This window comes from Phoenix dactylifera, chromosome 5, assembly GCF_009389715.1.
Source record: "Phoenix dactylifera cultivar Barhee BC4 chromosome 5, palm_55x_up_171113_PBpolish2nd_filt_p, whole genome shotgun sequence".
Classification (NCBI taxonomy): domain Eukaryota; kingdom Viridiplantae; phylum Streptophyta; class Magnoliopsida; order Arecales; family Arecaceae; genus Phoenix; species Phoenix dactylifera.
In genome coordinates this window covers 4,348,074-4,359,724 of record NC_052396.1, presented here as the reverse complement: position 1 = coordinate 4,359,724, position 11,651 = coordinate 4,348,074, and the positions used below count along the sequence as shown (strand labels likewise).

The 11,651-nt window shown below is 40.9% G+C and overlaps 1 protein-coding gene across 1 annotated transcript; it reads right to left on the bottom strand.

Moving 5' to 3' along the window:
- Positions 1-586: 586 nt before the first annotated feature.
- On the bottom strand, positions 587-10,561 carry LOC103711634 (AT-rich interactive domain-containing protein 1A-like). Its single transcript, XM_039126567.1, has 2 exons — positions 9,783-10,561; positions 587-2,583 (listed from the first exon to the last, which is right to left on the bottom strand). The coding sequence occupies exons 1-2, from the start codon at positions 10,470-10,472 to the stop codon at positions 844-846; spliced, it is 2,430 nt and encodes an 809-aa protein (XP_038982495.1). The 5' UTR covers positions 10,473-10,561; the 3' UTR covers positions 587-843.
- Between the last annotated feature and the right edge of the window lie 1,090 nt (positions 10,562-11,651).

The window sequence follows — 11,651 nt, the reverse complement described above, 5'->3', positions numbered from 1 at the left end:
AACTTGGTTCATCAATACAAAGCTCGATGCTCTACTCAAACAACAAATTCTCTTCCAAGTTGTCTGCACAGCAACGACAGCATCCTGCTAAGCCCAGGATAAAATAAACCAAAATGGACAACAGCAATCTCCAAAATCAACAATTATGATTTGCCTCCTGAGAAGATTCCATGATATAACAGTTGCTCTCCGGCAACAGTTTCAAAACCAACCTAAATGTGCCTTGTCTCGACCGTCCTCTCCCTTTGGCTAGCAAACATTTCTCATCATTTATTATGAGTACAAATCAAAAATTTTCCAAAGCAACCACACTATAATTTCAAGCTCAGACTCAAGATGGTTAGATTAAGCAAAAAACCCACGTACTTCAACAGCTGCATGCCACTCAAGCATGCCGTCAGTTTTATTGGTGCGATGATCTTGAGTGTCACCTATAAAGGGAATCCATGGCAGTTCAAACACATAGATATAGGAAAAATCTAGAAACAATCTAAAATATGCTTGAGGTAGCCACTTTGTTTCTTATCCATGCTTTCATTCAAGGCACCCCAAAAAAGTCAAATCTCATATTAATGTCACGCACCAATTGATCAGGAAGATTATGAACCTCTATAATAAGATAACCAAACAAGAACTAAGGTCCTGCTCATACAGTTTGATAAAATTGTTCTACATTATCAGGTCCATACATACCCGAACAGCACTCATTAACTAATTACACAATCATATAATTGATTTGATAAAGCTTCCTAATATCAGCCAATAATTAGCCATAAAAACCTAATAAAGCATGAAAGATTGACCAGATGGACAAATTGGATGGACCCAAGCATCCTTACCAGTTCAATGGGAAGCTGTATCCACCCCATTACCAGGTTCCCCATTTCCAGCATTCAACTCCTCAACTCTGATATCAAGTCCAGGCAGAACAGCACCATCACCAGGGGTCGTTCCATATGCCGGATGAGGAACTACATCTTCGGTAGTTGGGACCTCTTCCATAGTAGCAGCCTCTGAAACCGTAAGTGACTGACTAGGTTCCTTTTCTTCAAACTCAGAAATGGCAGTTTGCCCTTCAACCTTCATGGCTACAGCTTCCTGGGCCCCATCTGCAGGGATTTCATTAGCCGGATGTTCCAACCTTTCCTCAACCCGAGACACCAGACCCGCACCTTCAGATTCTGTAGTTTGTTTGGCCTGATTACCCTGTTGAAGACCATAACCTTCTGCTGGCAGACCTTGAAGCCCATAAGCCTCCTGCTGGAGCATCTCATGACTCTGAAGACCATAAAACAACGGCTCTGGAGCTTGAGGAGGATAGGCCATTGGTTGATTTGGAGGAATATAGACACTGATGGGCCCATAAACAGTATCTTGACCTTGGAACCGCTTGATCCGTGAAAGATGTTTTTTCCCAGACAAGTGGGACTCAAAAACAGCTAAAGTGTCGCACATTACGTTGCACAGAGTACACACCCTTGGCCGCTCCTTGAGACGCTCAGGAGGTTTGCTGCGCACAGGTTCAAAACTCCTCAACCGCTTCCCACCTCGACCAAACCTCATCATCTTCCGCTTTGGACCACGCCTCCTGTCATACCTATCATGGCCACCCATCCATGGCCTCCTTACGTGCCCCTCCATTTGCGGTGCTTCAGAATGTGATGCATCAGAAAGCGCTGTCATAGTTCCTGCTTCCCCTTCCTTTGCAGGCTCAGACTGACCGTCAGCATTCTGGCTTTGCATCTCAAATTCGACTTGATGCTCCATTGTCACAGTTGCCACTGGCAAGTTTTCCGATGAAGCAGAGCCTTTATTTGCTTCAATAGCTTGGTCAGAAAAGTCTGCAGCTGTCATGCCTTCCGATACAGAAAAGGCTTTGTTCACTTCACCAGCCTGATTAGACAAGTCTGATGCAGTAGAATTTTTCACTTCACCAGCTTGATTAGACAAGACAGCGGATGGAATGTTTTCTGATGCAGCAGAAGCTTTCTTCGCTTCATCCACTTGATCAGAGGATTCGTTCAGTTCAACCACTTGGTCAGCCTTATTTTCTTTAGCCTTTTGGAGGGCTATCTCAGGCTTCAGAGCAACATTTGCTTGTAATTCAGCCATGAGTTTCTGCTGAGCTTGTATCTCTTGAATTCTCTGCACAGTTTTCTTATGTCGCTTGCCATTCTTGTGTTGCTCCAGAATTTCCAAGCTGTTGCAGTCCACCCTACAAATATCGCACCATGCAATAGGGAGGAGAGAATGCCTTGGTAGCATGCCTGCTGCAGCCAGTGCTGATGCCTGTGATGGTGCCTGCTCAATGTCTGGTACCGGTGTTGTTGGTTCGATGCCTGGTGCAGGTGCAGGTGCAGGTGCAGCATTAGGTTGTTGTGAGTCAGGAGCAGACTGGTGGAACCTCCTGCTGCCAGCCCTACCCAGCTGTCCTCGTCCTCGTCCTCTACCACGGAAAGGAGCAGCTGCTCCAGCATCTTGCCTTGGAGGGTGGTGGCCAAAATTGCCTCTGCCACCACCACCTCCTCTGAAAGGCCCACCACCCCTTCTACCACCACCCCTGTACGGAGATCTACTGCCACCCTGCATCAAGGCTCCCAAAGTTTTCAGAATTTTAGAGGATGGACAGGTGATAGATTATTGAAATAAAAAAAAAGCAATAAGAACTGCTCAAAAAAGGACTTCTTAAGTCGTTTCCCTCCAAGTACAAAACACCTTAAGCTACAGGCATCAGCAAAACAGTACATGGGAATCAACCACGAGCGTATTTGAATCTGTTCAAAAGGCACCAACAAGGATAGTTTGAAGCGCCGGCAGTATCGTGGCACATACTTCCCCACATTGACAACCGGTGGGCCAGTGCAGGGGCATACTGCAGTATGTACTGTGCTAGTATGTCGCCAATGCACCACCATGCCATAGTATTTAAAACCCCCATACCGTGTCCAACAAGCAATCAACCTAGCTTTTCTAGAACTCTGATCCAAAACCAGAACAACTACAATTTTTTCTACAGTACAAACATCAGACGAAGCCAAAACTTGGAAATTCACCCGGAGAGATATGTTCAAAACCATTATTTAATATCTAAGTTCTTACAAGACTGATATTCCAGACTCAATACACAGTATGGGAAATAACTATGAATCATTAAGACAAAAAATAGTTATGAAAAAAAAAACATTAATGAATAGCTGAAGATAGGAAGCCAAATAAATATTCAAACGTAGCCAGATGCAGGACAGGATTGATATGAGAATCAGAATTGGCTGTGACGTGCAATCAAGCATATCAAGTTTAACATCTTGTATAGAATATGACAAGTATGTCTGGCTGCAATAGCAATGGAATGCCCTTTCAGAACTCTTAACCACTCTTTTATGCAGCCAAATTATCTGTTATAAGAAAACTAAATCCAAGGAAATAGAAAACCATGAATATACCACACAAAAAAAAGGTGCGGAAACGGGTGAATACATGGGCATCATGTCGGAGAAAGGATCAGCATTTCTACAAAGGCTATGTTCTTTAACAATTTAATAAGGAATCAGCAAAACAAATAAGAAAATAGGAAAGAGGGTGGAAACCATCAAGATAGTTCACAAAAGATTTCTTAGGAAAAGGCAGTTTCTTCTACCAACTCAGGAAGTATTTTATTATATGATCATATACAGAAAGGTATAGTTACATATAATATCTGGAACAGGCATTTCATCTGTGCAACAAATATCACTAAGCCATTTCATTTAATAATAAAAACAGAAAAACATACAGATGAGTAATACAAAAGTCTAAAGGAATCCCCTCGAGATCGGTCTTCATTTAGTATTCAACTGAAATTTTCATCTTTCTTTAAACATAACAGGAAATTTTTCATTCAAGCCTTTAAGAAAAGCACATGAAAAGTTTTATCAGCATAGCAAACCAATGCAATAAAAGGATCATCCATTTGCACTTGAAATGACAAGCTGAAGCCAAAAACTGCAACTGAGAACATACATAACTTCTATAGTCCTCTTATGAAATCTAAAAAGATCCATAATATTCACCTGATCATAAATCAGGTCTTGAAAATTCCACAATGTCCACTATATTATAAATCATTATGCATGCACATGACCAAGTTATAATTACCAGTATGCATGGTACCATATGGTATTATATGTACAATATTATAAACTTGAACATATGATACAGGGCCCACCTGACTTGGGTTCAAATGCAAGTCTAGAATAACATGATATTTGGAGGCTAACATGCATTAAAAGTGCAAAGTACTCCAAGAAAAAAATTGGTAGTGTTTCTATGAATGTGAATTAAAAATCAATGTCGTAGTCAAAGTTACAAAAAACAATCACAAAGATTATACATAATATGCATTATAAACCACTCCTCATGAAGGAAACATGCAACTTTTGAGAGAGAGAGAGAGAGAGTTTATAATTATATTGCAATTAAAGGCTTTGCCATCCTGAGAAGGAAAGAGGGAGAGTGTAAAGAATGATATTTTGCAAATAGTCGTGATACAATTTGCCTCAAAAATAGGCAAGACTACATGACAAGCATGCGAACATAGTCAACAACCCTACTTTTCCTTAGCGAGGAAGCATACGCACATGCATCATAAATGATGGCTACATGCATGTGTATGTATCGAATTGTAACATTCAAACACCTAGAACTAGTAAGTACAAGTTAACTTTGACCAAACACTAATATACCTTTCCTAACACTAAAATCCTTTCACCCCAAGTTAAAGCACCTAGACTACCCTAGCAATTATTTGGTTCAAGGAAATATGAAAAATGTATTTGCTGATAATATAAAATCCTAAACATATTTATAAGCTATACACTCTAACAGTCTTTATTCACATGCCTTTTAAGTAAACATTCGGCAAGATGTCCCTGAACAATTTATAACAAAAACTTTCAGCATTCTATTTTGCGTATACATATAATCCTACATGTCCACATGCCTACACACATAAATGTGCTTATTTTCATAATTGTATGTCATCGGAAAAATATAATCACTTTGTCTCAAGAATTTTCAGCATTCTATTTTGCTAATATTTATAATCACGGGTGTCCACATGCTCATATATTTATATGATTATTTTTGTAATTATATGTCCTTGGAAAATATATAATCATTTAAAATCCTTAGACCTGTTTCAACATTTTAAACTGCTACGGATAACTAGCCTGCCAAAAGCAATATTCCATGTGAGTTTACTGAAAATCCTCATCACAGTTACGAATTAAAAGGGTCCTCCGTCTCTCAATGTCAGATGTAAACGAGAAGGATGCTTCCAAGAGCCTGAGCTTATATTTTGTCAAAATTATGTTATGCAGTTTTGGGGAAAAATTGATCTGGTACTGATATCAAAGTCCACAGTTGGTGCATACCAGAAATGAGTGAAGACTGAAGACCATAGTCACAACTTGTAACTGAAGTGCTTCACTGTTGCTAAAGCATTGCATGAGTGGTCAACATTTCTTTACATATTCCCAATATAAATCCAGAACACAAACATCAATATATAAGAAAAAAGAAAAAGAAAAGAGTGCAGAGTTCCTTCAAGATATAACGGGAAAGAATCACATGTTACCATGGATAACCAGGGATTAAAATCTCTCCCATTACAAAATGTGTTTTACGCCATCTACCATTTGTTTGCTCCTCCAATCTTCTATTTTTACTGCACCTGTATTAATATGCATGTTGCAACCTTATTATACAAATGATAATGATGGAATCCTTATTTTTCTCTTTTCCCCTCAATCAACCAGCAATTTACACATGCAATTTTTAGAGCAAAACCATGGCAGAGTGTGTCAAGGAAACCCATGGGAGAAAGCATATTCCCTTTAGAGAAAATGAGTGGGAACCAAACACCATCATTTTAACCCCTGCTGAAATTATCCACGGTCATGGAAAACTTCCAGGATGGAAACCTAGGGCCACCGAAATCAAAGAGCTACAATATAAAACATTTGAAGAAGGAAATTTCCGTACCTATTCTTCGCGAAGGAACTTCTGTCAGGAAGCGAATCCAATGAGCCAAGGTGAAATGCTGAGCAAGTAAGAGAGATGGAAGCACCAAATCAACTTCCCTTGTGTAAAAAGTAACAGGATTTAGAAATTTCAATGCTAAAGAGGCATTTCTTGTTATCTAATCTTCAAGGATGTGTCTGACAATATCTGAAAAGAAGTGGTACAATAACCTACTTGTCAAAGCCAATGTCAACCCACAAAGGGGAAGTTTGGTTGCTGGCAACAAAGGCCAAATGAGGATTAGGTGGACCCTGGTATAACGAAAGGGATGTATGGAGAAGACTCATAATATTTGTTTATCAAGTATCATGAGAATCCGCTACATCTATTACCCACAACTGGTAAACAACTTAATAGTGGGTATTCTCACTGGCCATCCTCATTTACTGCCTGAACATCATCTACACAAAGCGCTGATATTAACAGTATAGCGCTACTACCGCCCAGCAACCAAACAGCCCTTCAACAACTCTATTTTAAGTCAGCTAGTAGGCCTGACACCTGCCTTTCTGCTTAAATGAATTTGAAGATGTCATGTTCACTTATCCATCATACCAAACCAATTTGACCAATTCACTCCAATGGTGGCATGCTACAGGAACACAGAGTAACATCTGAAAATCAATGTCTCCAAACTCAAATGAATCTCATATTAGGTCCTAGGATGCAAAAAAAAATGTAGGAGTACATGGTTCTCCGCTCATCATGAAAACTTGCATGAATGAAATTCCGATTCACGATTGCTTCTCATCAATCAAAATCAGATTAGGCCAATCTTGTACAGAATATATCTCCACTAAAACATATATTGCTGGAACTCAAGTGTCAGGTAAACTTGGAAAACTGGGTGATATTCTATTTTTCCTTCAAAATTAGTGTGATCTGTCTTATAGGTATTTTTTGTAATATTTTCAACTATCATTCCATGTCTTTAAAATGATGCAAATTGCATTTAAAAAATGCTAGATGCATCATTTTACTCATAGTTCCCCAAATACTTGTTGAATTGAAAGATGAAATTTAAAAAACTGCAAAATAAAGAAAAGCAAAATTCAACAATAATTGGATGATCGAGCACATTTGGGCCTGCGACCAAGCTAGACTTGGACCGGATCATGCATGACCCAAACCAAACTTAGTTTATTTTTGGGTCATGATGTTAATGGACCTTTACCCAGCTTAATGGCTAACTGATCGCATTGTGTCCATGGAACATCTTTTTAGACCCTTTGGGTCACTCATGCAAGATCAAGTCATGCATCAACTGAACCCAACCCAACCCAACCCAATGTATCTAGGTCTTGTTTGGCTCTGATTTAGGTTTCGGTCCAATGTAAGATAAAGAAAGGTACACTATTCATTTAGTGTCTAGAAGAAAACTAATAATGGCATGGATAGCAAGTGGATTAATTTAAAAGAATGGTATAGATGCAGAATGCTCCAACTAATATCATTGACACATGTGGTTCAATCATAGTTGAGTCTTCAACCTATAAATAAATGAATGCCAAAAACATAGAGCCACACTGTTTGACACAAAAGAACTGCGCTAATAATGTTTTATATAATCTGTTGGTTAGGAAAAAGGAAAAATGCATGAAATCAAGATCACAAAAGGAAAATCAGAAGCAAGACAAGCATCAATTTACCTCGCCTCGCATCTTTATGCTACCATATCTGGTCATAGGGAATTGGGTGAAATCAACTGATGAAAGTCTCCAACATTATCCAAGAAACAAAGCACCTGCAGAAGCAGACCTAGGTCCAAAGAAAGATAGAGAGATAGAAGAGAAGAGGTGATCTTCTCAAAACAATCAATTAAAAAACAGAGAAGAGGTAATCTTTCTAAAGACAATCATCTAAGTTCTTCAGGAACTTGAAAAGGAAGGGGAATTGGAGGAAGGGCAAAAAGGCGGGAGTCCAGATATTTGAATACTGAACCAAGACCGCTTTTATCATTTGAACATAATAATTAAAAACTGGGCGTGCAATATTGTGAAATGACATTTAAATCACCATTAGCATCTTTTACGATAAAACTAAAAGGGTTTTTTGGATGCCTATCCATGCTATATAATTAGCATACTAAGCTGATTGCCTTTTAGCTTAGGGAATTGCTGAGAGGAGCCAGAGTGGGAGAATCATGAAATAAAGGGAAAGACTGAGATCCCGCAATTCCTTGAATTTGGGGTTTGGCAATTGTGCCCCCACCCAGCTATTCATGCTAGCCAGATTTTTTCCAGCAATATCTAAAGCACGAGCCTGCTGTCTAGGGATAGCATGCTAGGGCATCCAAACACCCTATAAATGGCAAGCTGCTCTAGCTGAACATAAACAAAAGAATTAAGATATACATTAGTATAGTCTAAAGGCCAGCAGAAAAGTTGTATATGGTCCTTAAAAAGGCGATGAAATGCCAAAGCAACCAGGCAAGGCATGCCCAAGGATTTAAGTATATCACGTGTTCATGCCAGTCCGCTGACCCACATGGTATTGTAGCATGCTATACCATCTCATGCAAGTCATGCACTAGCGAGCCAATTCACCCAAAAAACAAAAGGAATAAGAGAAAAGGAAAGATAATGGGTAGCAGTGCATACTACTTCAAGTCAACCGGCACAGACCAACATGCAATATATGGCGATACAGATGGCCACATCAAGGGCTATATCATGCACATAATCCATATTTAGCCGATATTATGCATATTTTAAAGCAAGGAACAATACATTATGGTATCTTAATCCTTGGGTACTAAGTGCAAGACAATCCTTATTAAACCAAAGCTTCATAAATAGTACAAACTGTTTGCATTTTACAACAATCACATCACTCATAGAAACATTGTGAGAAATAATACAATAGCCTTTAAGCAATCCTTATGGAATTACATGTAACAAACCTATCAAGATCAATTCATTATTCTTGAGCTACAATAAACCTGAGATCAAGAGCATAGCAAAAATGGTTACAGAATTATAATCATTAGAATAGTTACAGAGAAGACCTACAGAAGGTCCAGGGACACTAAGTTGCAAGGAATATGGTCAGCATCAAGCACATGTAGAACCATTAAGGTGATCAAAGTAATAAACTTCTGGTGCCTTAGTCCCCCAAGGCGGTCAAATCAATGACAGAGATTGCTTCGGTAGATTGAATAAAACATTTTTTCCACTACGAAATTACTGCCTAAATATGTGATCTTGATGAAAACCACCATCTCCAAGCAGAGAGATGCTTTCAGAACTCATACACCACATCATTCGTATAAGTATGAAATTTAAGGTCAACCAAAGAATCTTACCTGTTCATGGTAATTTGCATGTATTCAAACCAAAAATAAATTTAAGGAGATACATTATTCAAAAACTGTTTATCAGAAAGAACCTTTATATGACTATATACTGCTAGAATATTAAATAAAAAACCTTTCTAAAGCATAAATGTAGACAAAGTAAGACAACTTGTATGAGTAAATAATTAGAGTGTGTGAGAGAGAGGACTAGAGCAAGCTCGTTTTTTTCTTCTTGGATTTTTTTTTTTTTTTTTGGGGGGTTGGGGGGGGGGGGGGGGGGGGGGGGGCGGCGGCGGCGGCGTGGGCGGTTGGCACAATCAAGGTGCTGACGAAAAGAGGGAAAAAAGTCTCAATATGATCAGATCTCGAGAGGCCCTACAAAAACCCTAATCGAGCAACTGGGGAAAGAGTGTCAAACAGCGCATACCCCTGGCCTGATCGAGACCGCCCCGTGCTGCGTCGGGTGGTGGTGCGGGTGATGGGGCTGGTGGTGGGGGTGTTGAGGATGATGGTGGGGCGGCGGCGGCGGCGGCCCCCCGGGCCCCATCATCCCCCCGTTCTTCCCATGCCACGACCTCTCCTGCATCCCCGACATCGCTCGCTCGGCCGCGTCCATGGTCCCCGCAAACTGCGTCAGCTGAGACAGCGCCGCCACCGCGGCCGCCGCCGCAGGGTTCAACCCCGGCGGGACCGGGTACGAGGCCTCCGCCGACGTGGACGACGACCCCGACCCCTGCTGCTCCGAAGACAATAGCGGATACCCATGCCCACCGGCCGCCGCGGCGGTTGCCGAATAGTGGTGTGGTTGCGACGGGTGGATCTGGGAGGGGTCATGGGGAGCGGAGGCCGCGGCGGCGGCGGAGGGGGCAGGGACGGGATCGGGCTGGGCGGCGGGCGGGGGAGGCTGGTACGAGGAGTAGTCATGAGGGTAGTAGTGGTGGTGGGGGTGGTGGTAGGCGGAGGAGTCGTAGTGGGGGTGATGGTAAGAGGCGTAATAGGCCTCATAAGCCTGGGCCTGAGCGGGGTCGTAGGGCTGGGCGGCGGCCTGGTGGTCTTGGGGCTGGTATTGCTGGTGGTACTGCTGCTGTTGAGCTTCGGTGAGGGCGGAGTAGTCCATGATCGGTGAAAACGGAATAAGACGGACGGGAAAGCGAGGGGAAGGGGAAGAGCCGAAGAGCAGAATAGCTTTGGGGATTCCTCGTGTCGGGCTTTTTATTAATTTATTTTTTCGTCTGCTTTTTTTTGTGCGGTTGGCGTTGGACGGAACATAAGAAATGCCAGTTTACACCGGTAATGGACCATATCTGGGCCGCATATATGATAGGATTTCAGTGTGGATCGGGTTGCTTCATTGCTTGTGGCCGTTCTGATTTGTGATCTGTGGAGATGATGACATGAGGCTGCTCAACGAGTTTCATGATCACATAAAATCTTCTGTGCGGCCCCGTAATACATGTGCTTGGATTTTGGGGGATGGTGCTGCTCATTGACCGGTAGGGTATGCTTTTATTAGCTAGCGACAGACACATGCGATGCATGTGAGATGAATCCGTCTGCCGAGGGTAACCCAAGGTACCCTGCTTAATGCTACAGCCTTAGGGCCCGTTTGGTCTACGGAAAACTTTTTTTCTTTAAGAAATATGATTTCAAAAAAATAAATTTCTAGAAAGAGAATGCCTAAAAAGTACTTTTGGCATGTTTGGTTGACCATGGAAAAGTGACAAATTTCCAAAATGATTATGTTTGGTTAGCCATCAACTTTTCTATGAAAATTATGTATAATTCCTATTATGCCCTTAATAAAAATTAGATTTTTAATGCCTTTTTAATGCTTCTTTAATGCTGAAGGATACTTTTGGAAAAAAGTAAAAATGAAGTGATTCCTGCCTCATTGGAAAGACTTTTCCATGAAGGGCTCGTTTGGTTCGCGGGAAGCATTTTTCCTCCTAAGAATATGATTCCTATAAAAAAAATCTCCAAAAAGAGAATGCCTAGGAAAGTACTTTTGGCATGTTTGATTGACAATGGGAAAGTGACAAATTTTCAAAATGCTTATGTTTGATTGGCTATCCACTTTCCTGAGAAAGTTATGTATAATTCCTATTATACCCTTAATAAAAATTAGATCTTTAATGCCTCTTTAATGCTTCTTTAATGCTGAAGGGTCTTTTTGGAAAAAAGTAAAAATAGATGATTCCTGCCTCATGGGCTCATGGGAAAGACTTTCCCATCAAATGTGGGAATCATATTTCCATGGGAATACAACTTTCCCATCTTTCTCTTTTGAAAACTCCAA

What these genes read in the sequence shown, in the direction of transcription:
- LOC103711634 (XM_039126567.1), bottom strand. Translation starts at nt 10,472, where the DNA reads ATGGACTACTCCGCCCTCACCGAAGCTCAACAGCAGCAGTACCACCAG. An exon ending in CGGTCTCGATCAGGCCAGGG is followed by an intron (nt 2,584 to 9,782) that starts GTATGCGCTGTT and finishes GCCTTGATGCAG; the next exon opens with GGTGGCAGTAGATCTCCGTA.